Source organism: Chrysemys picta, chromosome 5 (genome assembly GCF_011386835.1).
Source record: "Chrysemys picta bellii isolate R12L10 chromosome 5, ASM1138683v2, whole genome shotgun sequence".
NCBI lineage: Eukaryota > Metazoa > Chordata > Testudines > Emydidae > Chrysemys > Chrysemys picta.
In genome coordinates, this window is record NC_088795.1 from 122,469,840 (window position 1) to 122,497,253 (window position 27,414).

The 27,414-nt window shown below is 43.1% G+C and overlaps 2 protein-coding genes across 3 annotated transcripts in view; one reads left to right on the plus strand and one right to left on the minus strand.

Moving 5' to 3' along the window:
* Nucleotides 1–582: 582 nt before the first annotated feature.
* DOK7 (docking protein 7) overlaps nucleotides 583–27,414 on the minus strand; it is a 143,958-nt gene continuing 117,126 nt past the window's right edge. The window contains exon 13 of the mRNA XM_065598256.1: nucleotides 583–2,354. The gene's annotated coding sequence lies outside the window, so the exon portion shown is untranslated. The remainder of the gene's footprint in view (nucleotides 2,355–27,414) is intronic.
* LRPAP1 (LDL receptor related protein associated protein 1) lies at nucleotides 6,727–26,826 on the plus strand. Of its 2 annotated transcripts, none has more exons than XM_005288071.5 (8): nucleotides 6,727–7,077; nucleotides 15,191–15,335; nucleotides 17,558–17,682; nucleotides 19,113–19,233; nucleotides 20,265–20,423; nucleotides 21,782–21,864; nucleotides 24,553–24,729; nucleotides 26,037–26,826. In XM_005288071.5, the coding sequence occupies exons 1-8, from the start codon at nucleotides 6,898–6,900 to the stop codon at nucleotides 26,100–26,102; spliced, it is 1,056 nt and encodes a 351-aa protein (XP_005288128.2). In that variant the 5' UTR covers nucleotides 6,727–6,897; the 3' UTR covers nucleotides 26,103–26,826. The 2 variants fall into 2 exon arrangements, with proteins under 2 accessions (XP_005288128.2, XP_065454331.1); XM_065598259.1 differs by lacking the exon at nucleotides 6,727–7,077 and adding an exon at nucleotides 10,012–10,147.

Consider the following 27,414-nt stretch of genomic DNA (forward strand, 5'->3'; position numbering starts at 1 on the left):
AGGAGAATAAATATAGGCTCTTCTTATTTTCTTCCTTGTGGTTCCTGTTGCTACAACAACTTCAAAATCCCATGGCAACAAAATTCATACAATCTAGAACACAGGAACCATTCAAGAGAAATGATCTAGAAAAGGTTTTAACATCAATGGCGTTGTTCCCAGTTTGCACCAATTTGTAAATGAGATCAGGATCTGGGCCCCCGTGTGTTCCTGAGCGCTGGTGCAGAGTTTCTAAGCACTCTCAACCCTCACTAATGTCAATGGAAGCTGAGGGTATTCTATTTCAGGAAGTAACTTGCAGGATCAGTCCATAACTGTTGCACTCAAGTTGTTGTTGTTTTTCTGTAACTTTTACCTGTGAAAATCAAAAGTAGCTCTTCTGAAGTTGAAGAGTTACACCAGTGTAAAGCTAATGTGTAGGTGACAGGAATCATCCCCTGGGAATCTATAGAACTGATGATGGATCTCTGGCGTAAACCAAAAGCCACAGTAATTTCAAGCACCATTAGAAACAGTTTTTTAAAAGGTTTCAGAGTAGCAGCCGTGTTAGTCTGTATCCGCAAAAAGAACAGGAGTACTTGTGGCACCTTAGAGACTAACAAATTTATTAGAGCATAAGCTTTCGTGGACTACAGCCCACTTCTTCGGATGCATATAGAATGGAACATATATTGAGGATATATATATATATATATATATATACACACACACACATACAGAGAGCATGAAAAGGTGGGAGTTGTCTTACCAACTCTGAGAGGCCAATTAAGTAAGAGAAAAAAACTTTTGAAGTGATAATCAAGCTAGCCCAGTACAGACAGTTTGATAAGAAGTGTGAGAATACTTACAAGGGGAGATAGATTCAATGTTTGTAATGGCTCAGCCATTCCCAGTCCTTATTCAATCCTGAGTTGATTGTATCTAGTTTGCATATCAATTCCAGCTCAGCAGTCTCTCGTTGGAGTCTGTTTCTGAAGTTTTTCTGTTGTAAGATAGCCATCTGCAGGTCTGTCATTGAATGGCCAGACAGGTTAAAGTGTTCTCCCACTGGTTTTTGAGTATTATGATTCCTGATGTCAGATTTGTGTCCATTAATTCTTTTGCGTAGAGACTGTCCGGTTTGGCCAATGTACATGGCAGAGGGGCATTGCTGGCACATGATGGCATATATCACATTGGTAGATGTGCAGGTGAATGAGCCCCTGATGGTATGGCTGATGTGATTAGGTCCTATGATGATGTCACTTGAATAGATATGTGGACAGAGTTGGCATCGGACTTTGTTACAAGGATAGGTTCCTGGGTCAGTGTTTTTGTTCAGTGATGTGTGGTTGCTGGTGAGTATTTGCTTTAGGTTGGGGGGTTGTCTGTAAGCAAGGACGGGTCTGTCTCCCAAGATCTGTGAGAGTAAAGGATCATCTTTCAGGATAGGTTGTAGATCTCTGATGCTGGAGAGGTTTTAGTTGGGGGCTGAAGGTGACAGCTGGTGGTGTTCTGTTATTTTCTTTGTTGGGCGTGTCTTGTAGGAGGTGACTTCTGGGTACTCGTCTGGCTCTGTCAATCTGTTTTTTCACTTCAGCAGGTGGGTATTGTAGTTTTAAGAATGCTTGATAGAGATCTTGTAGGTGCTTGCCTCTATCTGAGGGATTGGAGCAAATGCGGTTATATCTTAGAGCTTGGCTGTAGACAATGGATCGTGTGGTGTGTCCTGGATTGAAGCTGGGGGCATGTAGGTAAATGTAGCGGTCAGTAGGTTTCCGGTATAGGGTGGTATTTATGTGACCATCGCTTATTAGCACAGTAGTGTCCAGGAAATGGACCGCTTGTGTAGATTGATCTAGGCTGAGGTTGATGGTGGGATGGAAATTATTGAAATCATGGTGGAATTCCTCAAGGGCTTCTTTTCCATGGGTCCAGATGATGAAGATGTCATCAATGTAGTGCAAGTAGAGTAGGGGCGTTAGGGGACGAGAGCTAAGGAAGCGTTGTTCTAAGTCAGCCATAGAAATGTTGGCATAGTGTGGGGCCATGCGGGTACCCATAGCAGTGCCGCTGACTTGAAGGTATATATTGTCCCCAAATGTGAAATAGTTGTGGGTGAGGACAAAGTCACAAAGTTCAGCCACCAGGTTAGCTGTGACATTATCGGGGATACTGTTCCTGATAGCTTGTAGTCCATCTTTGTGTGGAATATTGGTGTAGAGGGCTTCTACGTCCATAGTGGCCAGGATTGTGTTTTCTGGAAGATCACAGATGGATTGTAGTTTCCTCAGGAAGTCAGTGGTGTCTCGAAGATAGCTGGGAATGCTGGTAGCGTAGTTTTTTAAAAATCTTCTAAAGAAGCAGCTGAAACTCTGGAAAGGGAACAAAATTAAAAGTCAAAACACTTAACTATATATGTTTAACTATAAGCACCATGAAGACAAGAGACTCTCCCCAACCCAAATATTCTGAACCTTGATATGTGGACACCACATACTGAAACTCCTCAAATATCACACAGGGCATACATGCATATGCAATAGCTGTAACAATATTGCCCACACTGCTGAATGCAAAAAGGACCTCAGATGCCACAGTGCTGAGCACAGTGTAAAGATAGGCATCTAAGGTGTTTAAGGCCTTGGTCCTAATTTCAAAGCCATTAACAGGCCAGATATCAGCTACAATAAAGACTTCATCATCTATAAACTGCCAAGACAATAGCTGTCCTCTGTTCTAATGAAGATCAATATACACAGGACAAAGTGCAAGACAGTCAGAGATAAAAGATTCTTGGCCAAAAGTAACAGACTATGGAAATGAACTTTCCAGAGTAGATTAGACTAATCCAGATTCTGGTTATCTGTAGGTCACACTGAAACAGCTTCCTTTTTGATGCAGGTTTTCCATCAGAACCAGATGGATGTTTTCAACAAGCGACACATCCCTGCTGCTCCCCAACACCCGCTTCCCACAAAAAACAAACCAACAAAAAACCCTACCCCAAATTTAGATTTCTGTAATTAGAAAAGGGATAAAAGAGCTAAAGATTCCATGAAGTTCACTAGGGACCTTTATTAACCTGCAAAGTGCTCAGACACTATACAGAGACGTGCTAGTATTATAGCCCAAGAGAAAGTAGACAGTGGTTATATCATGTACTGTATATCTCTATCTCTATAATCCATCTAGATAGATGATAGATACGCTGCTAATAAACATGATCATATTACCCTTGTGTCTCCAGCCTCACCCATACACACGACATATGCTGAAGAAATTATCCTAAGGTATTTCACACCATTTGGCTTTGCTGCTCTTTTGGCATGTTCACAAATGGCACATTTCTCTTGGATGTGTAAATGCCGTTGATGTGTGTGTTTATGAAGTGGATCAGGTGTGGGCATGTGCTGCCATCTTTCTAAGCAGTTTCGTAGTGTGATTTTCACATTTGGAACTTTTAATTTCATGCATCACAGTTTCACTGTCTGTTCAGAAAAACAGCTAGAGCATTTAATAATGTTTTGCCAGATGTATTAAGGAACTGATGAAAATTCTGTGTATAAATATTTACTAGTTATAGACTGGTTGTGTCTTTAAAAATCAACACAGCACCACAAGTCTTGAGACTATATTGTAACTGCAAAGTATGGGTGCTGAAAATGCCACAAGCCCTTTTGCAGGGCTTTACGAAAGAAAAGTTGGAATGAAGGACAATTTATTAGCTCCTGTGAAAAATTTGAGACATGCAAGGACTACTTGAAGAGGAGTCAGATTCAAGGATGAACCAGACTTGGTAAAATAGAAACCAATCTGTACTGAACCTAAAATGAACAGTGTTATTATTGCTAAAAGAAAAGCTCCATTGACATTGTCCTGAATAAGATCTGCTTGAAAATATTATTCAAGTCTCTGAACATAAGCTTCAAAGTCTTCCTCTTTTTCATTAAACTGGAACCCTTCCATTGACCGTAAGTGCCATTAGACTTTCTTCTTCCTTTCTTTTAACCAGGAAATATATTCACTTTCTCTGACCTCTTTGCTGTTTTGCAATCCTATGTTCCATACAGATTTCTCTGATATGTAACTTTCTGTGTCTAAACTGAAACACAAAAAGATAACTGCCCCAACAGCAGCCAGAGAGTTGCCTATGCATTTAAAGGCACAGAACGACACCTTCTGCTAATCCTAACATTGTCCTGTTCTCATTTTAACTGGGGAGTCCAGTGGGATTTACAGAAGGCTGCTAGGCCTTATCAACCTCCACTTTGCAGATGCCAACATTTTTAAACACAAATACAAGAGATACATTGGGGGTTTAAGGCCTGCTTAACTCTCAGGCACCTGTGGTTTTAAGTGCATTCTGATGAGCTGTACATGCTAACTATTTGAATAATCAGTTGTCAAGGCCTGAAAACTGATGCAGTTTTCAACCCATTCTTGCTGTCATGTAGTTTTGCCCCATTTAGCAGCATATTCCTATGTTACTCGTAGTCATCCTTCTCCCAGCCAACCAGTGGTCATCAACATGTCTGTACATGGACACAAGTGTCCGTGGTAAAAATTTTGAGGTCCGTGGTAATTTTTCAAAAAATTGAATGACTGAATGACATCCTCCTCCCCCCACCCTCAACGTCCGTCACTAAGTACGGTAATTTTGTCAAGTGTCCATTGTGCAACATGGTGGTGTCGACCCCTGCAGCCAACCCAGACTCCTTCCACAGGGTGTCTGGGTGAAGGCCCTAGCTCCCACTGGTATTTTCAGGAGGTGATAGCAACCCTGCTGCCCCACCTCTGGAATTTTCAGGGTTAGGATGGAGGGCCTCCAACCTCTCTTCCCCACCCTTTCTAGCTGCCTTCCCCAAGCCCTTTGTCGCCTCACTTTGTACCCACCCTGACATCCCATTTACCCAGGTGTGGCTGTCCAGGTGGCTAAGGAACCCAGAAAACCTTGTTGGATAAGAAGGGCAGTGGTCAGACCTGATATCTCCCCTCCTTCCCTGCACAGGGAATGATATGGCTAATGCCTCTCTGGATAGTCAAGGAGGGGTTTGAAGGCCCTTAGACTCTCCTCCCTTGAGGCAGCAAATGGTAAGTGGGGGCTTTGAGAAGGAGGGAACTTGCTGTACCCAAAAAGTATTGGAGGGTGCAGAACTGAAGCAGCAATAACAGCACTGCCATAAGAACAGATATTTCCACAAGATTTCTGCCATGTCTGTTGGGGTGCTGGAATCAAGAGAAGACAGCACAGGCTAGAGATTAATGATTTATGGGTTTTAAGGGCAGATTGGACCATTTTGATCACCTAATCTGACCTGTAACAGGCTAGAGCACCTTTCCCATTAGGTTGTGCAATACGTAATAGTTTTTTTTTTTCATTTATTGATATAATAACCCAGGTTCTACATGAAACTTTTGACCACATGCTTTAAAAACCCAAATCTAAATGCTGACACACAGATCAGGAGGTGGATATTGCTCAACCCAACCCCCCCATCAAGAATTGGATCTTGCCTTACACTTTGTGTATGATGCTTTTAGAATCATAGAATATTAGGGTTGGAGGAAACTTCAGGAGGTCAGCTTGTCCAATACCCTGCTCAAATCAGGACCAACCCCAACTAAATCATCCCAGCCAGGGCTTTGTCAAGCCGGGCCTTAAAAACCTCTAAGGATGGAGATTCCACCACCTCCCTAGATAACCCATTCCAGTGCTTCACCACCCTCTTAGTGAAATAGTGTTTCCTAATATCCAACCTACTGCATCCCCCACTGCAACTTGAGACCATTACTCCTTGTTCTGTCATCTGCCACCACGCAGAACAGCCTCACTCCATCCTCTTTGGAACCACCCCTCAGGTAGTTGAAAGCTGCTATCAAATCCCTCCTCACTCTTCTCTTCTGCAGACTAAATAACCCCAGTTCCCTCAGCCTCTCCTCATAAGTCATGTGCTCCAGCCCCTTAATAATTTTCGTTGCCCTCTGCTGGACTCTCTCCAATTTGTCCACATCCCTTCTGTAGTTGGGGGGACCAAAACTGGACGCAATACTCCAGGTGTGGCCTCACCAGTGCCGAACAGAGGGGAATAATCATTTCCCTCTATCTGCTGGCAGTGCTCCTACTAATACAGCCCAAATGCCGCTGGACTTCTTGGCAATGAGGGCACACTGCTGACTCATATCCCGCTTCTCGTCCACTGTAATCCCCAGGTCCTTTTCTGCAAAACTGCTGCTTAGCCAGTTGGTCCCCAGCCTGTAGTGGTGCATGGGATTCTTCCTTCCTAAATGCAGGACTCTGCTCTTGTCCTTGTTCAACCTCATCAGATTTCTTTTGGCCCAATCCTCTAATTTGTCTAGGTCACTCTGGACCCTCTCCCTACCCTCCAATCAACAAATCCAAGCTGATTACTTAGATACCTAAAAAGGTGCTCTCAGTAGGAGAACTGCAGCCTGCATTTTCCTGCTACAATTCAGGCTCTCCCTACAAAATTTGCTCAAAAATGAAAAGCAAAAATTTTGATTTTTATTTTTTGGCTTGTATGTTCTATATTTAAGCTGCTGCCTGATACTGAAATAGCAAACACCATTGCACAATGAACGCTGTGCCTGCAGAAAGCTGCATTGTCAGCTCCCTCACAAGAGCCCTGGTTGAACAATTAGGCCCTTCCGAGATTTCTTTAAGCCTCCCATCAGCCCCCTCAGTTTTCCAGTGTGCAATGTATTCTGGGTCTTGTAGTCGGGGTTTGTAAGGATTCCCTAGGGCTGGATCATTTGCCTTCACGGCGAACTACAATGACCACGGTGCCTTCTGGAGCACTGCAGCGTGGGGGTTGTAGTTTTCCTCTTATCCAGGGCGGCTGCTTGCTTGGGTGACTCTCTGCAGCAGCTGTCGCAGCAAGAGGAGGCGGGGGGACGATGTCTGCCGTTTGGGAGCTGCTGGCTCTGAGCTCCTCTCTGCTCCTGGTTGTCTTGGCGCAGGGGGGCAAATACTCCAGGGAGGTGAATGAGGCTGCTACAGCCGGCAGCCCGAAGCGCCAGGAGGCCGGGGAGTTCAGGGTTGTGAAGCTGAACCAGATCTGGGAGAAAGCGCAGCGGGTGAGTCGCTAATTCGCTTCCTTGCAACTGCATCCCCTGCTCCCCTGCGCGCTGGGGTCAGGATGCCGGTGCCTGGCAGCAAAGCGCAGCATTTTCAAACCTCCCTGTCTGAAGCTGGGCCCCTGCCCCCGTCTTTAGGAAGCTGAGCACAAGTGGTCTGATTTTCAGAGGGGCTGAACCCCGGCAGCTCCCATTGAGTGGGATTTGTGGGTGCACTTCTGCCAATCGGGAGATTTAGATGCCTAAATATGGATTGTGGGGCCTACCTTTAGGCACCCAGCTTTAAAAATATTGGCCCAAATGCAGGAAGAAGCTTAAAGGTATGGTGGGCCCCAGTATATTTGGTGGTGGTATGAACATGTACCACTGCCTCTGAGTCTTTCTCTGGGATTGCGGAAATGTGGAGCAAACTGCACCCGATGTTGACTTAATATGTGATGTGGGATATTAGGTACCAGATAAAGGCCCAAGCTGTCTCCCCTGTGCATCCTCCCTCCCCCCGGGAACTTTCATTTATTATGTGAGAGCTGTGTACGATTTTCACCAGGGACATACCAGCCTCCTCAGGCGATTCTGTAAGTGAGTTTGTAGGAGAGATCTGGCAACGCCCATATGTGCTTCTACTAACAAGCAATCCCATCCAGTGTGTAACATCATCTGGAAAAAAGTGGAGGGCTTTTATGATCTGGGAGCAGGAGCTTTGGTGCAACAGTGCTTACAGCGCACCTCAGTGACCCAGCCCACGTTTGATTGACTGATTGCCGGGTCTGTGACCCCTTCCTCAATCCAGCGCAAAAGGTGCCTATCAGATGTGTGTGGTGGACCTTGACTGAAGGTCCACTTGCCCTTATGTGCTAATTGCAATCCCTGTCACTGTCCTTCCAGCTCCCAGGTTGGGCCTTCCCTTAGGCACTTGCCCTGATTCCCTCCCCCACGAGGTATGCCATTCTTTTCACTCCTGTGTGTCTGTGGTGATCCCTATCCCTTGGCCTTGATGTTAGATCACCTCTATTTTAGGGACTTATATGGCCCCCATTACTATAATATCTGAACGCCTCACACTATTTAAATCAGCGGTACCCAATACGGTGCCCGTGGACGCCATGGCTCACCTACTGACAAGGGAGCGCCCCGCCGCTGAGGAGCACGGCTACTGGACAACCAACTGCCAAAATGCCGCTGAGAAGCATTTTGGCAGCAATGCTTCTCGATGACGCCAGTTCTCGGCGGCATTTCGGCGGCAACGTTTCTTGATGACGCCGCTTCTCCGTTGTTCGGCGCCCGCCATACTGAAAGGTTGGGGACCACTGATTTAAATGTTTTTACCCTCATAACACCCTGATGGGGTAGGGAAGTGCTATTATTCCCCCCCCCCCCCACTACCCTTTTTTTTTTTTTTTTTTTTCTCCTACAGATTGGACAAGTCACTTTAACCTCAGTTCTCAAAGTCAGACAGGCAGTCTCTGGTGGGGCAGAGACTTGAACTCAGGTCTCCTAAGTCCTAGCCTAGTGCTGTAACCTCCATATTTCAGTAAACACCTACACACTCACCCTAAATTCCAATATTGTGCCCTCATTATGTACCTGGGACTCTGGGATCCCCTTCTGTGTTCTGGCAGAGAACTCCCTCAGGCCCTGGGCTCAGATACTATGCCCTCTTCTCATGCCCACAGGAGTCTGCTACCCTCACCGTAACTCCCAGTGTTCTGCCCTCCCTGCATGGCAAATAAGACTGCCTCGCCTCCAAAATTCTGCACACATAGCAAGAGCAGGTGTCTTAAATCTCTCTCCCCTCACCTGTACATGTGGGGAGGAAGTGCCATCTAGGAAAAGCCAACAGGTGGGGAAAACAGAATACCAGAATATAGATGTGAAAGCACTCTTGACAATGCTGAGATTGTCCCTTAAAATCAGTTTTGCAAAACTGGAATATCTTGTGAATTTCTGATTAGAGGAACTCGGTAGCACATTATTATACAGATATTACACTAAGGTGATAAAATGTGAGCTGAGGTAAAGAATTGAGCTATAGTAATGCTAGAGGTCCAGGGTGTCCTCTTTAGACAGGCAATACGTTGTTTAGACTAAATGTGCCTTTAATAAGCAGCAGTTCTCACTACCTGAATTTTACTTTCAGGTTCAAATTAACCAAAAATCTCCATTCACCTGTCCTTTTTTTGCGCAAGCCTACATGATCCTTTCAGCAAATCTTCACTAAGATTTTTAAGCTGGTAATGAAATCCCAAACCAGCTTCACTGCTGCTTTCCTGTGAAAGGTTTGTATGAGCCTTCTTCCAACATTGAGCTCTATATTGTGAGCTTTGGTGACCATCGTCTTTCTGACCCCATTTATTAGAAGTAGCTGAAAATAAAGAGCTCTGTGGTTTTGCATCGGGGTGGATGTTGCAATTCAGTACTGCATCGCAGCCATGTGTTGTAATTCAGCTGAGCAGTGCTGCACTATTCAGTGGTAACCCAGTTCCTCTCAATTTCCCAGAAATAAGGTTGATCTCTCTCTCTCTCTCTCTCTGTCCATGGCTAACTCCCTAGAACTGATACTTACTTGACCTGCAATATGTATCCGAGGGATCTCAGTGCAAGGACTCCCTTTGTCGAGGGCCTGATTCTACCCCGGTGTGGGCTAAATATGGCCTGTGGGCCGCATCCAGCCCATCAAACAGTTCTGTCCGGTCCGCCATGATTAACGTTTCTGTCCGGCCTCCTCTGCCCCCTCACGATCTCCGAGTCCGGGCCACTAAAAGTCCTGCGGCGCAGCACGGCTCAGGCAGGCTGCCTGCCTGCTGTGGCCCCACGTCGCTCCCGGAAGCGGCCGGCTGCTGCTGGTATGTCTCTGTGCACCCCAGGCAGGAAACCAACCAATGGGAGCTGCGGGGGCAGTGCTCGTGGGGGTGAGCAGCACACTGAGACCCGCTGTCCCCCTCCCCTCAAGGGGTGCGCAGAGATGTGCCAGCAGCTGCCGGCTGCACGCACTTCCAGGAGCGGCGTGGGGCCACGGCAGGCAGGCAGCCTGCCTGAGCCCTGCTGTGCCACCGGCCGGGAGCCACCTGTGGTAAGCGCCTCCCGTCCAGAGCCTGCATCTCGCACCCCCTCCTGCACCCCAATCCCCTGCCCCAACCCGGAGCCCCCTCCTGCACCCAAACTCCCTCCCAGACTCTGCACTGCCTCCTGCACCCCAATCCCCTGCACCAGCCTGGAGCCCCCTCCTGCACTAAACTCCCTCCCAGAACCCACACCCCTCACCCTCTCCTGCACCCCAACACTCTGCACCACCCTAGCGTACCCTCTTGCACCCAAACTCCCTCCCAGACCCTGCACCCCCTCCATTAATATAGTAGAAATGTGCAGCCCGTGACGACTTAACAAAATTTGTGAAGTGCCCCCCCCCCTGAAAATTGTTGCCCACCCCTATTCTACACCCACTGAAGTTAATGACAAATTTTCCATTGACTGTAGTTAATTCTTAAAGAACCCTTTGTGCTTTTGTTTTTGCAGCTCAGATAGGTCTAATATCATCTGCTACTGAATGGTCCCATCATGAGCTTTAAATCCTAAGAAACAATAGGTTCCAAAGTCTAGCATGATATTGTGTTGTGAAGTCCATTGAGTTCCATTCTTTAATCAGAACCGCCTTGCTTTTGCTGCTGTGGGTAATGATTACAACTGAGCCTAGCAATCTTTGCTATGACATTGTAATGTTTCACAGATTCTCTGGTGATAGTTTCCAATGTTGTCAATTAACAATATTAAACATTAGGCAAGGAGCAAATAATTTGGCACTTGACAGCTTAATTATAAACCTCTTCTGATCAACTTTCATTGCTAGCTACACTCAACTCTTGGTACCATTTGCCAGTGTTACAGTCAGTAAGGTTCCACATATGTGCACCTTACCCCTTGCACTGTTTTAGGTGATATCATCCTGGGACCTGTGTGAGATGAACTTCAAATAGGAGCAATGCTTTGAGTACCAGTTTTATCTGCTCTCTCTTCAGTATCCAACACTGATATAAGAACAGACTACGCAAAAGAATTCTACAGAAGTTTTGGCAAATTTGAAAGGCTTTACCCTCCTATTTTTTGTAATGTTCCAGGTATCCTTTTCTGAATTTCCCATTGAATTATGTTCTAAATTGGATTTCTGTTCTGAAATGGGAATATTTCAGAAACAGAACATTACAATTTTGGGGGAAAAAACCACTGTTGTGACTAAGATGATCAAAAGTTACTCAGGGCCAATACAAGACATGAAAAATGGACACCACAAACATGTTTGTTTGTTGTTTGCAGGAAAAAACAGGTTTAAATATTGTATGTAAAGTTTCCATGTTTATTTAAAAAAAAAACTTAAAAAGGAAGTCTTTTAAAAAAAAAGGTTGCAGAAAAAATTCAGTGTTTGAAATAATATCTGATTTCTGTGAAACTTCTTCATTTGAAAATTCCACTTTTCTCTCTCCTTAAGCTTAAAGTTTGTAACATGTTTACCAGCCATGTGCCATATGTAGTGACGATAAATCAGGCATCTAACTGTAGACAATGCAGTTGATCCTTTATTAACTAGAAAATGTATGCCTAATGACAAAGTATATATTTAAAGGTTTTATTGCAACAATTTTGAGAATCCTTGAGAATTAAATCAGTTTGGCGTGTGAATTATTTCTAGTGTATTTCCGTGTTCTGTTAGTTCTGCATGAAAGAAAGCTTAACCAACACCAGTGTAGGGTTAAATATTAGTGGAATGTGCGGGAACTCAGCCACTCACTTTACCTTTACAGCCAATTGTATAGAAGCTGTGGAGAAGCCTGTGGATGAGACTGAAGTAATGACTAAGCTGTCAAGGTTCAGTCCTAATTGAGCGAGCTGCTAAGCAATGTGGCCCCAAACCAGCAAAGCACCTAGGCTGTGATGTGCCTCCCTCTTCAAAAAAGTGTATAAGCACGTGCTAAAGTCTCACTGACTGCATGTGCTGACATGCTTTGCTGAACAGGGACAGGCCACACACTTAAGATCTCTGCTGAATTTAAGCCAGTGAATAATCCCATTGAAGTGGATGGCATAGAAGTCAATGTTCTTAACTCTGGGATCGGGGCCAGAGAGCTCAATATCTTGCAGGATCAAGAGCTTTAGGCTTAGCTGTTTTTCTAACTACTCTAGGTTTTAGAGTAAACTAAGGTCCTGATTCAGCAAAGCACTTTCACAAGTTAGTAGTCCTTCTGTGCCACTGTATTCAAAAGGACAATTCATGCTTAAATTGAAAAATGTGCTTTGCCGTGTTGGAATCTAACTTAATGATATATTAAAATAGACAATTCAGAACAGTCCTAAATGGTGTGAGCTGTGTCTTTGAAGTTACCCTTAGCTAACCTGTATACTCCAAAGTGAATTTCTGTGTCTTATCAGTGCCATTTGCTTGTTTGTTTTTTTTAAAAATATGTTTAATTTCATTAATGAGAAGTCAGAGAATATTTCTGAAACACACTGATTGATATCTTGATGTTCTGAAATAGTTTCTCACTTTTTGTGGAACAAGCCAGTTTCTGAGTGTAGATGTGGTGCATCTCTTTTTCATTTATCATTGTATAGCCATTAGTCTGAGTGTGTTAGCAAATAACTTTCACTCACTACGTTATTTTATAACAGATGGATCCAAGCTTCCAAGTTCAGAAATGGATCCAAACTTTCCAAAAGATGGGGTGCTAGATTAGCAGAGGTAAAATGATGTAGAAAACTCAGATGGGACCTCGCTAAAGCCAGGCTGCTAAAGTGGTTTTTTCTGACCTCACTTCCCCCATTGTCTTCCATATCCCCTTCTTGCACAATGCCCCTCTCCCCCAGGACTATTAAGTAAATGCAAAAATTAATGCTAGTGTATTATTTGATTACTCCAATTTAAACTGACAGAAATCAGGAATTTCAAAAGCTGTGACTCCTATTATAGCAACCTGGATTCAGGGACAATGCACATCAGTAATTATTCCTATTCCTGGGTGTGAGGTTGGTTTTTTTTTTTTTTTTTTTGTTAAATATATACATCATCATTTTCAAGTTAATCAAACACTCCTCTAGAAGCCTTACATTTTTAATTTCTTCATGGTTATGGCCTTGATGGCTCATCCTTTCACCGATCCAAGGCCAGAAAAGACCTTTGTGATCATCGATTCTGACCTCCTGTACAGCACAGACCACAGAACTTCCCCAAAAGAATTTCTAGAGTGTATCTTCTATAAAAACATACAATATTGATTTTTAAAAATGGTCATTGATGGAGAATCCACCACAATTCTTGGTAAATTGTTCCAATGGTTAATTTCTCTCACCATTAAGAATGTATGACTTGTTTCCAGACTGAATTTGTCTAGCTCTAACTTCCAGCCATTGGATCATGTTACAGTGTTCTCTACTAGATTGAAGAGCCTGTGATTAAATATTTGTTCCTCATCTAAATACTTATAAACTGTAATCAAGTCACCCCTTCACCTTCTCTTTGTTCCGCAAAGCAGATTGAGCTCTCTGAGTCTGTCACTATAAGGCAGGTTTTCTAATCCTTTAATCATTCTTGTGGCTCTTCTCTGAACCCCCTCCAATTTATCAACATCCTTCTTGAATCGTGGGCAACATCCTTCATGAATTGTGGGCCACAGTAGTCCAGTAGCGCTCGCACCAGTCCCAAATATAGAGGTAAAATAACCTCTCTCTGCCTACTCAGGATTCCCCTCTTTATACATCCCAGGATTGCATTAGCTCTTCGGCCACAGAGTCACACGGGGAGCTCATGTTCAGCTGATTAGCCACCATGATCCCCAAATCTTTTTCAGAGTCACTGCTTTCCAGGATAGAATCCCCTATCCTGCAAAGTATGGCCTACATTCTTTGTTCCTAGAGGTATACATTTAGCCATAGTAAAACACACCTTGTTTGCTTGTGCTTAGTGTACCAAGCAATACAGATCACTTAGAATCAGTGATCTATTCTCCTCATTTATTTATCACTCCCACAATGTTTGTCATCTGAAAACTTTATCAGTGATTATTTTATGTTTTCTTCCAGGTCACTGATAAAAATGTTCAATAGCATAGTGATGATATCAGGTTAGTTTGACAGGATCCATTTTCCACAAACCCATGTTGATTTACATTAATTACGTTACCATGCTTTAATTCTTTATTAATAGAGTCCCATATCAGCCACTGCATTATCTTGACCAGTATCGATTACAGGCCTGTAATTACTTGGCTCATCTTGTTTACCCTTTTAAATATTGGCACAACATCAGCTTTCTTCCTGCCTTCTGGAACTTCCCCGGGTCTCCAAGATTTACTGAAAATCAACACGAATGGTCCAGCAAGTTCCTTATCCAGCTCTTTTAAAACTCTTGGATGTGAGTTATCTGGACCTACTGATTTAAATATCTATATGTTCTATTAATGCAGTACCTGGAGAACTTCCATAGCTGCTCATAATTATTATGTTGAATATTAACCATATTTTGTTGGGATAGAAACATTTCCCTGGAGCATTTTGCAACTCAATAACTGTAGAAATCTTAGTGCATTAAAACCAGAAAATGAAATTGTCTAATTTTCCAAGATGAAGAAAAATTTCCAAGAAATGAGGTCAGATTAAAGGAACAATAAATTAAATTAGATATTTCAAAATCTTTGTTTTAATAATCTGCAGAATCAGTAACCGATAGGGATTTTTTTTTTTAATATTATAATGTCCCATTAAAAGTTCACCTGCTTTCCTTCCCTCCCCAACCAAAGCTGAAGAGAGTTAATTTAAAGCTTAATGCCAGCAGGAAATACGGTTTTTTACCCACGCATGGCCAGTGCTGCTGTTACAGAAATGATTGGGGCCTGAGGAACAGAGGCAGCTTTAGCATATGGATGTTAAGGACCAATGGGAGCATCATACAAGGAGTTTATTTGTACAGTGTCTTGCACACTGAGGTCTCTGTCTGACACTGTCCCATTTCAGTGGAATATCAAATATTGTTTTCTATGCCAGTCTAGCTTCAGAGGTAACTTTGCAGCTGTGTATGCACATGCATGTTATTACAAGGCAACTAACCAAAGCATTTCTCTGTTCTCATTAGCTTCATCTATCGGCAGTAAAATTGGCAGAGCTACATAGTGACCTCAAAATACAAGAAAAGGATGAGCTGAGCTGGAAAAAGCTGAAGGCTGAAGGGCTTGATGAAGATGGAGAAAAAGAAGCCAAACTTAGACGCAATTTAAATGGTAAGGAATAACTTTGCTGAAGAGGCCAGAATTGTCACTCGGTACCTAAAGTTAGGTGTCAACATTTATTTTTAGGTCATTAGATAAATGGCCTGACTTTCAGAGGCAATAAGCACACAAAACACACATTGAAGACAGTGGGAGCTGCCAGGGCTGGGCACGGGTCCTACAGCAGCAAAACGCAGCATTTTCAAACCTCCCTGTCTGAAGCTGGGCCCCTGCCCCCGTCTTTAGGAAGCTGAGCACAAGTGGAATGAGATTCCTAGCTTTAGGCACCTAGGGTTTGAAAACTTTGTCTCAGATAAAGCACAGAACAAAATCAAACAGCATTGCAACTTCATTGATAACTTGCTTTTCATCCTGTTGATGATTTTATTTATTCCATTTATTTTTAGACACTCTTTCAAAATAGAAGTTCTCTTGACTTCTGAAATTGAGCTATTATATTGTGTATAAAATCTTCATCTCAATTTTGCACCTGCAGAAATTGAGGCCAGTGTCTGAAAATATGGCCCTATGACTTGCCTGAGGTCACTTGGAGAGTCAGTTGCAGCGCCTTAGTTAGACCCTCCTAATTCCCAGTTTTGTCATCCTTCCTCCCCAATATGCTCACTCTGAGGCTATCCCTCAGGCTGTTCTGGGGACAGTGATGGCTTCTGAAGAAGGTTCTGCTCAGTGCCCTTCTCCTAAAGGGGTTATAAGGGTGACTCAGAGAATTTGAGTTTGCAGGAGAAGTATAGTGTGCTTCATGTGAAGATTTAAAGACACAGCCAGGACTTGGGAGGCCTGACCTTGCAACTGACTAGCTGTGCGAGGACGGACTCTGTCCCTATTTTGCAGATAGGGAACTGTGCCACAATTACTCCTAATTAACAGTGTGTTGAGCATTGATTAATGTTGCAAAACTCTTGGAGGGTCTCTGTAGGTGGCATAGAAGTGCTGATGGTATATTGGTAGTATTCACGTGTTACATCCTGCCCCAAAATCATCCTCCATTCCATGAAGCTTTTATTTTACGGTAATTTAAGATTTGTAGTCAGTGTGCTTTGAGGTCAAATAAACTATTTTAGCTATTCTGTCTGGACACACACAGTTTAATTGCTATCGCTGTTAAGGATATTGGAATGGAGTCCTTCAGAGCAAAGGAGTCTGCCCCTCAGTAGCCTGAAGAATCTTTAACCTTAGAAATCTGAATGCATTAGCGGTGTCTCAGTAGTTCAATGCCATTGCAAATTCCCAACAAACTGATCAGTAAAGAATGACATTGAGTAGGATGTTTATAAGAATGTTATGTTTTCCTTAGCTCTCTTTGAAATCATATGACTTAGTTGGTCATCAGTTGCATACTAAACAAACATACAGAAATTCATTTACAATGAAGGAAAAATATTAATAATGTCTTACAGTGGTTGCTATTAAAGTCAATGCTTGCCACTAGCTACTATATGGTTAATAGCTATTTCCTATTCTAACGATTGCTATGGGAGGTCTGTGGCAGATGCTGCCCTTTTGATAGTAACTACTGTAAGTGCTATGTCGTCTTTTTAACTGGGAGACACTGGGGAGTGAATTTCTGTATCCCATTTCAGTATGTGCTGAATGAAAGTGACTTTGCAACTTCAAAGCACTGTGTGAAACTGACATTTCTGTGGACAAAATGGGCTAGGTGCTTTGCAGACAATTCAGACGACAAACACCTTACCTTGAAGATAGTCTTTTTTTTTTTTTTTGTTGTTGTTGTTGTTGTTAATATATAGACTCGTGGAAAATAAAAGGTGAAAATGGAGCTGTTTAGCAAGTATCTTGTTCCATGCTTTTTCTTTGATCTGGTTTGTATGGTATTTTATTTTTGTTAGCTTTCTTCAGGGAAGATCCAGGATTGATGGGCCTCATGGTAGATGTGTGTCTTAAGGAGAGACTCAAAGGAGAGGGCAGAGATGTAACGCCATGCTCTTGGGTGGGTCATCAGTAAGGGGATCAAACCTGGGACCTCTGGATCTTAAAGCATGAGCCTCTGCTGCCTGACCTAAAAGACCCAGCTCTGTTAGCCAAAGCTATAGCTGTCTCATCCACTTCTATATGTGGCCCTGCTACCAATAGAGGAAGATAGAACACCTCATTGAGTGGGCATGGACTCCACAGACTCTCAGGAAAGCGGTTCCAGGGGGGTTAAGGGGAACCATCTCCTATTGGTTCTAATGTTTCTTGTTTTTCACTTACAGTAATTATGACTAAATATGGAATGAATGGAAAGAAAGATGCCCAACTAGTAGATACCAATTACATTAAAGATGGCACAGAAAGTGATGTGCTAGATGATCCAAGACTGGAGAAATTATGGAGCAAGGTGTGTTTATTTTCTGGACATTTCAGTGTCTGAAGTAAATGTTCATTCAAGTGTATGTTTAAGTTTTCTAGAAACCCCTGACTTGGACTGAGAAGCTTTAGAACTCTGTTTCCAAACACTGTGCCAGGTGCTATGACATGTTGAGTGCCCTCACCTTCCACCAAAATTATTGGGTGTTGAGGATACTTCTCTTCTCAGAGGATCTGGTCCATTGTACCTGTTACACCCACTATATCTGGGTGAAATCTTGATGACAGTGAAGTCAATGGGAGTTTTGCTAATGCCTTTACAGGGGCCAGGATTTCACTCTGTATGAACATTCAGGGATATAGCTGTGTACCTTGGGTTTGGTTTTGTTTAAATGGCTAAACTTAATTAGAAATATTTCATAGAATTATTTAAAAAAACAATTATAAAGGATTTTTTTCACTTGAAAATCCCACCCTGTAGTGTTCGTGAGTGAAACCTTCCAGAGTTCGCGCTAGTGCCTGAAAACAAGAACTGTTCCAGTTTGGGCAGTAACAACAGACTGGAAGAACCTGCAAAAAGGAAATAATTAGTAAAAAGTAGATTTGTTTTTTAAATTCTTTGCTTTATCAATTGCTTATCACGGTGGTGTAAGTAAAACAGCAAAAGAAGTTTTTTTATTTTTTGGTTTGGTTGGGTTTTTTTTAATAAAATCAAAATGAACCTGACAGTGCCCTTCTTTGAGAAATGGCAACAACAACAAAATCACTTGGAAGAATTCCCCACACAAAATTTGAGCCTCTGGCTCTGTACAAATATCAAAAGATTTCACTTTTAACCTGTGGGAAGAAAAACAGAGCACCATCCATCCTCCTACCAGGGAAGCACATCGAGTGCCTCTCTAACTGCGAATAGCTAGTACAATGGGAAACAGCTTGGTGCAGAGCAGAGACACGACACACAGTACGGTATTTACTTGCCAATAGAATGAGAGCTCTTGAATAGATGTTCTCCTTATGTGTCAGTCTAAATCCCTAGTGGAAACAAACCCTATACATTCAGGTGTGCAGTTCATGTCTCTTACATCAATAACTGACTGATTGCTTCCTAAGGAATGTGTGTGACAGGGATATTAGGCTCTACAATAATACCAATAATAATAAATAACAATTTTCATCATGTCTCTGGATATTTGGTTGGTGAGATCCTGGCCCCATTAAAGTTAACGGTAAAGCTCCCGTTGAATTCAGTGAGGACAGGATTTCAGCCCAAGTCTATGTTCTGCCCTAATATTGAGACACAATGAGACATAAAACGAAGAGATTTTGAAGGGAAGCTTGACCTAATCATTTTTTTTTTTAAATGTGAAGGGAATTTTATTTGGCAAGTGAGTGTATGTAGCATCACTTGGCCTCGGAAATGAAAAAAGATTATAGTTTCTGTCTCGTTCATATTTCTTTCAGGCCAAGACCTCTGGGAAGTTTTCCGATCAGGAGCTGGATAAGCTATGGCGGGAATTTAAGCATCACAAAGAAAAGATTCACGAATATAATATCCTGTTAGAGACTGTGAGCAGAACAGAAGGTGTCTGAATGTTTGTCTGATGTTTCCAGTGCAGTGCAGCCCTCTCTCTGCCGATCGCTCAGTTGGTTTAAAGTATCTTTAAAATCCTAAAGACGGATTGTTAGGTTTATATTAGGATTGCTTTGCAGATGCTGCCATTCAGATACTTGCAGGGCACAAGTCTGTATCCTCTGCCAAGAATCTCTATAGCTAATGGAACCGTTGCTGTTCTTTGTTTTATAACACCTGCGTGTGTTTCAGTGAGCAAGGAGATTGTCAGCTTAGCAAAATAAATTCATTATGGCTTTTGGGAAAATATCAGCAAGTGCTGAGCCCCTGTTCTAGTCCTTGGGCCCTGATCCAGTGGAAAATAGGTCCGTGGAGGCGCCCAATGTGCAAGCAGGGGGGATCAGATCTGGGTTCTAGCTGAGGAGGAAGGATGGAGTTACGGCTAGAGCAGTGAAGAGCTAGGTTCTTCACAGCTAAGGTCTGTGCTGGACCCAAGAGGATGGGAACAAAGGCGGCTTTATGCCACTTTGTGCTACCTCCAGCTAAGGCTACCAGAGGTCAGTTTGCTGCCTGGCACGCCACACCTGGCACAGGTTAGGACACCACCTGAGGCTGCTCTAACTTATGCCTGGCTGCTAACAGCCCCTCTGGGGCATTCCAGCAGCCTTTTTAGCAAGGTCTCAGAACTGTTCCGCCCATATTCCTGTTCCCTAGGGCAATGCTGTTGTGCTGCTGTAGGGATTTTTCAGGAAATAGGGCAATAGAATTCTGGATCTTCTTATTGACATTGTTGACCTGATTTATGTATTATATATGATAAAATATTTCTGCACTGCTCCTGTCCAAAGCACGTAGATTGAGAAGCAAACACTCTTAAAAATCAGTGTTATTAAAGTGCACTATTTATGCTAATTTACTAGTGGGTCATGTGCTGATAAGATTTGAGCACCAACTGCTCCCATCCAACTTGCTGGAATTTGCAGGTACTTCTGTCCTCTTGGAATTTGGCCTATTATGAATTAATGTTTGTATTTTGATAACAGAAATCCACAAAAATGTGATCAACCCATCTGAAGAGGACCAATTCAAAGAGGAAATCTTGCATGGCAAACACACAGAACTCAAAGACAAAATGCGAAGCATCAATCAAGGGCTTGATCGTTTACGTAAAATCAGCCACCAGGGATATGACACAGCCAGTGGTATGATTCACTCTGTTTCACATTCATTTATAATCAGTTTTATGAGACGTCAGTAGGTAAATAACCAGTTATAATCCAAAGGAGCCTTGTACAAAGTGCTGACAAACAGACATGGGGTATTTAAAGGGACGCATTAGCCTATTCTGTTTAAGTGCTGATTTTACAGTCCAAGTACCCTGTTTGTCATCTACAGCAGTGGTTCTCAACCCAGGGTCCAGGGCCTCCTCACGGGGAGCTCGCGAGAAGGTTCCAGGAGGTCCACCAAGCATGGCCAGTGTTAGACTCACTGGGGCCCACGGCAGAAAGCCAAAGCCCCTCTGTATGGGGCTGAAGCCTAGGGCCCTGAGCCCTGCCACCCGGGGCTGAAGTCAAGGATGAGCAACTTAGCTTCTCAGGGGGCCTTGTGGCATGAGACCCCAGGCAATTGCCCTGCTTGCTACCCCTTAACACCTCTCTGGCTTTTATATGCAGAAAACCAGTTGTTGTGGCACAGGTGGGCCATGGACTTTTTATAGCATGTTGGGGAGGGCTCAGAAAGAAAAAGGTTGAGAACACCTGGTCTACAGAGGCCCTTCATATAGGACAGGAAACAGGTTCTCATGATGCTTCCATTCCTTGTGCCTTTTGGTTGAGTGGGAAATGGAACAAACCATTGTCCCTGAAAATGACCTGGAGGTTTGCCTCTGATTCTCTCCAAATCTGCATGTTTCTCAGAGATCTATGGGGTCTCAGAGCCAACTCTGCAGAGACCCTGTGGGTACTCATTCCCTTTTGGCTACTTAGAGCTTTTCTGCAGCATGGCTCCTGTAATGTCATGCTGCCAGAGTTGCCCCAGTGGCTGCTGCCACTGGAACTTCCCCTTATGGGGAAGGATGTTTTTTTCACAATGGAGCACTGATTCTGATTGAACCTTCTAGGCGTTATTACAATACAAAAAATAAATCCTAATAATCATTAGGGGAAACCATCACCATTTCTGGATACCCGGGGAGGGTTAAATGCAGGGAATAGGATGGGGGACTCTCCTGTCTTCCAAGCCCACCCAACAGAAACCAGCTGGGATTTCATTTCATTTACCATGAAGGCAGAGAGGGTAATGAAGACCATAAACAAGGTGTGTGTGTGTCTCCTTTTGGTTTTGTTTTGTAAAGGTCCCATATCTACCATACTAAACATCTAAGTAAAATATCAGGATTTGTCCTCCATCTAGGTAGACCTGCTCAGTAATGCAGTGCCGGTGTGTGCCCGTTTCTCATGTAAAGCCATGTGGTGTTGCTGTTAATTAGTCATGTTAACATGGTATCAAATATTTACAACTTAAGCATTAAAATAATTATGTTTTGTGTCTGTTGGTTTAGAATTTGAAGAACCCAGAGTGATTGACTTATGGGACATGGCCAAATCAGCCAACTTTACTGAGAAAGAACTCGAATCATTTCGGGTAAGATAGAATTTAGAAAAGGGTTTTCTCTTCAACATTAAGAAACGCTATGTACACTACGTTCAGGATGTGGTAATGCACCCTTTTCCCTCCTGTTATTCTTCATTCACCATGATCAAGAGCCAAACTTGGGACCCAATCTTGCAAACACTGAAGCATTTGTGTAACTTTACTTATGTGAGTAGCTCCATGGTCTGTCGTGGAACCTCATAGGAGTAAAGTTACGCATTCACCTAACTGTTGATAAGAGTGGGCCCTTATTTTGTGCAAACAGATCACCTCTCCAATCATCTTCTAATCCCCAATTGTAATTAATGCTTTGGGAAATAATGGAAAGGATGGAAACTAAAACCAAGAAACACCAGCTAGCTAACTTCCCCACCAGGCTGTTATTTTGCCCCTTGTGGGAGGGTTACTTTTTGGTCAACAGCTAACCCAGAGAGGCACAGCGATCCTGTTCAGTGTGAATGCCTTTTTTGAGAAATGAATTACTGTGGTGTTCGTGCTTGCATTTTTTGGCTTTTTTAATGATGAAATTAAAAATATCTCTATTTAGTTTATACCATGCCTGCTTGTCCTGTTTCCCTGACTGCTTGGGGACAGCAATATCTTGCATTCGTGGCTGGGGGAGCTGTGCCCTCAAGTCTGCTTCTGAATTTTTATCTGTGTATTTATAAAGTCCCCATCATAACTCCCCTGGGAAGTATTACTGTGCCCACTTTACAGATGAGTAAGTAAGGCACAGAGAGATTAAACTACCTGCCTAAAGTCATGTGCAAAATCTGGCAGAGCCTGTAATTGAACCTAGATCTCCAGAGTCACCAGCCAGCCCACAAGACCATTCTTCCTTAGAAACATGGAGTCTGATTTCCACACTCAGTTAAACAGGTTTTAATTACATTGACCTCTGTGAGCTGTGGATCAGGCATACACAACAGTGGGAGAGGTAGATCAGGCCCATGGCATCTGTCCCTGGAATAAGGAAAACTCCCGTTTTTTCCACCAGTAGGATCTAAAATAAGAATATGAAACAGTTTAGAAACAGACTGAATGTTTGGGCAGAAACCTTCCTTTAGGGAAATGCCATGCACCAGTGCTGAGATCTGCTGCTGTCAGCAGCACAGCACATGCTGGGGTATCGTCCTAGAAAGAGGAAGGTAAGGATTACAGGGTGCAGTTCACGGACTTATAATGTGGGAAGAAGAGAGTTAAAGGTAGAAATTTGCTGAAATTCTTGTTTCAGTACTCGAGAGCTAACGCTAAGGTCAGGCCTTCATGTTTGTTATTTTGGCTGATCTCCTGTAAAGCAAACCGCACAAGGTTTTATAAGGAAAGGTGCTGCGTTGGCACATCATCCAAGGAAAATAGCTTGACCAGATTAGCAACTTCAGGCAAACCCAGTGCTAAAATATAGTGGCACGTAGTGTGTAAAACAGAATAGAATGTTAACAGGCTAATCCTTTCCCTCTGCAGTCGAACTGTTGAGAGGAAAGCGAGACCTTTGCTTCTAAAGCTGGAGGAGACCCATTAGAGTGGCAAAGGTTTTTTGTTTTGTTTTGTTTTTTTCCCACCAGCTCAGAGTGAAAACTCTGCCAAGCTAGACTCGAGTCAAACTAGTGTCAAACATTGTGTAAGGGTTTGTCTACAGTACAGCTGGGAGCAAGCATCACAGCTCTGGTAGACAAACTTGTGTTAGCGGGGCTCCCACCAGCATGCTAAAAATAGCAGCGTGGACGCTGCAGCAGCAGCCGAGGCTTGGGCTTGCCACCCGCACTTGGGCGGTAAGGTTGGTCCTAGCTTGAGTGGCTCGCCTGGGCTTCCGCCAATGCCGCAACATCCACACAGTTAGTTTTAGCATGCTAGCACAGGTCTGTCTAGCCAGACTGGCAGGCTCACTCCTAGCTGCAGTGTAGACATGCCCTACGTGAAATAAGTGAGGTGGATTTCAGTCTGGGTCTTTGTGCACAGGTGTTACATCGGAGAGGGAACCATCACCATAATTGGCACAACAGTTGGTATTGCTGGTAGTGAGGGCCAGCCCCGAAAGTTCATGGAGACTAAAGTTCCTCTCGAACAGTGGTCCAACAAGAGCCTAACTGGGTGTTGAGGGAAGCTTGCATTTTTGCTGCCTCTGCCACAGTATACATGAGATCTTCTCTGTGGATAAATCCGAGATGTCATTGATGTCAACCTGGCCCCTTTCAGCACTAGTCGAAGAGGTTGTCACTTTGTTCTATTCCAGGCACATCACAGCTTGTGGTAAAACAATACAGCAAATCAGGGGATGGCTGGGCTGCCAATCAGAAAAGAGCTAATTCTGAGCATTAAGGGCCTGATATTGAAAAGTGACCTCTGTAAGAATTGTAAGAATGCAAAAAACGCATTGTAGAAACTTCTAGGCTTTTCCATGGTGCTTGTCACCATAGTATCATTGCGCCTCTCAGACATTAATGGCCTCTATGACGCTTGTGCAGTAGATTGATGTTTGGACGCTTTTCTTCAAAGCTGAATTTCTGGATGATTATGATGTTCCATTACCCCAGCGGTCTTAAGAAGCAGAGAGCTGGAAGGGCTTTCAGTGTGTGACGCTCATTAAAATAGCATTAGGAATGTGCTGCAGGGAAAGAGAGGGAGGAAACCTCGGAAAGAAGACCGCATTTAGCCTGAAATGTGTATTCATTGTTCTAGGAGGAGCTGAAACACTTTGAAGCAAAAATTGAAAAACATCATCATTACCAAAAACAGCTAGAGATTTCCCATCAGAAACTGAAGCATGTGGAGGGAACGGGCGATAAAGATCATCTGAGCAGAAACAAAGAGAAATATGTCATGCTAGAAGAAAAGACTAAAGAATTGGGATACAAGGTCTGTACAAATACGATGTGTTGTGAAGTTTCTATATGCCGCCAGTGTAGGTTTAACTCTGCTAGAGGGAATTTGGATTTTCCTGTGCTTATTATCCATGCTATTGACTTATTCGTTATTAGTCATCGTTTGAATTACAATAGTGATTTGAGGCCCTATCATGGGAGCTGGCCCTTTAAGGGGAGTCAGAGACCAGCCCACCTGAGACAGGTTCTTGTAAAGGAGAAGGAGCCAACTCAGGCCCAGGTGGAAGTAATTAAATCCCATGGTGGCTGGTTGGCAGATAATTAGCTAATGAGTCTGATAATGGATTACCAGGGCTCAGCTGGAGTGGTTCTCAGACACAGGAAGCTCCTGGGGAGAGGAGCTCGCAGGAGAGGCCTGGAGCAAGAGGCCTGGAAGCTGTGCTCCTTCAAACTGTGGCAGGAAGCCCGCTTGGTCTGTCAGGAACTATATGCTGCCCCAGAGGAGCTGCAGCTAACCAATCTCTACAGGCCTCTGGCTCCAGAGAAGGATTCTTCCCGGTTAATGATAATAGGCATGACTCCAGGGTAGGGGGATGCAAGCCAAGAGAACCCTGCTGGAGCTGGGTGGGAATGGATAAACTAAGACTGATTCTGTCTCCCAGCTAAGATGCTGGGGTGAAGACTTGCTTGTATTTTCATTGGGTCTTTTTGGTTAATAAACTAGACCCCTCGGAATGAGCATTGTTCCTTATATAGTGTTAGTGAACTTATTGATGATATTAGGGGAAATCCAGGCAAACAGCATTTATACTGCCACACTTGGCCAGAAGGGGGTGCTATAGGGCAGGTACATCCTGGGGCAGATCCCATTTGATATTGGGGTACCATTGTGCTGGGCACTGTTCAAACACATAGTAAGGGACAGTCTCGGTCCTGCAGGATTTACAATCTGAATAGACAAAACAAAAGGTCAGAAAGGAAATTAGTATTGTTCCCATTTTAACTGAGGCATCTTTGTCCAGGGTTACACACAAGAAGCCTGTAGGAGAGCTGGGCATGGAAGCCTGAGTCCCAGTCCAATGCCTTAACCACAACACCATCCTTCTTGTCATATCAGGAAATCCTGATTCTAAATGTCGAAGAAGTTCACAGTTGCTACGACTGGGTAATAGGTTTGGCTTTCAGGAATAGTCTCATTCAATTGGGCCTTAAAATTCTCTGTCATCGGGGAATGATCTTGTCCTTCCACAGGTCTGTCAAGTGCTGTATACACCAATGGTAAAATGTCAATATGGAACAGCATTTCCTGACCACTTAGTGAATATCTTTTTGCCCTTTTAGGTAAAGAAGCACCTACAAGACTTATCAAGTAGACTCTCAAGAGGTCTTCAACACAACGAACTCTGAACGTATTTTCCATGTTGTGAGATCAATATACCCAATAGATCACTTTTCCGGGGACTTATCGAATACCTAGAGAAGCAGATAATTAAATATTAAGCACCCAACAGGATTGTCCTTTGTAAGGAATATGTTTTCAGTGCTTTTACATTTTAGTCACTGAACTGATACTGTGAGAGTCAAATTAAATGAACCAGTTATAAATATACATTTAATTTGCATATCTTTTATCATTTAAACTTTGCATCCTGCATCACATCAGCCTTTCAAATAATCATTCAAAAAAAACAGTAGGGACTATATGTGAGAGCTCCGCTGTTTTTACTATTGGGGAAACTACATTTTGTTACCAATAAATCCATCCTGATCAATGAAACCAAAATTGAAGTCAGTGGGACTACTGACGGTTCTAACCCAAACTATGTGTTTAAGGCATTGATGCTGCAAAGGCTTAATAGAAAGTTAGAATAATCTAAATGTACAACCTAATCTAGTGCCCAGTGAAGTAAACTGAAAGACTTTCACTGAATTCAATAGACATTGGATCAGATCATCGCTGCAGATAATCTTATAGTGGATGAGTAAGGAGGGAAGAAGGGTTGGGGCCAATTCTTCCCAGATATTCATAGATTAATGAATATTTCAGAAGCTCCTGGATTTGTATAACTGTTTTTCACATTTGTTCAGAGTGTTTTTGTGACACTTAAATCATTAAAAAAACAAAATGAGACATCAGTGAATTGTCTTTTCCTCTCAACTTTGGTTAAAGATAATTCCAGCACTTTTGCTAGATGCTGGAATTCATTTTGAGCATGCACATCATAATCCCTTGTTGCAGTGGGTATTTTTGCAGCAGAAGAATGTGTTTATTTTGTATTTTGAATGTTTGGCAGGTGCTCTATATCAAAGTCACTGACTGGATATTATAAGTGATGCCTATAGTTAAGGTTACCCTAACGTTCCAATATACGACCCTGTTTTCCATTTTTATAACTTTGCCAAACTTCAACCATTTGGGTTTAAATTGTCCATGCTGGGTGTCTGCCTCTGCTTGAAAAAATTTTAAGTTTCAGCTAAAACTGTTCCAAGAACAAGGGCAAAAGAAAATATGGATGCTAATAAGTTCGTACAGCCATTTTGCTGAGAAGCTCAAGCACTTACATGCTTCAGATCAGGGATTTTGCTTCTGAGGAAATAAATAATTTTGTTTGAATGATGTGCCAAAAGTAAAGAATAGGGACACACATTGAATGATGAGGACAAAAAGAAATTATTCGATAGGTACCCATTCAGTGAGCACCATCTATCCCTGTGCACT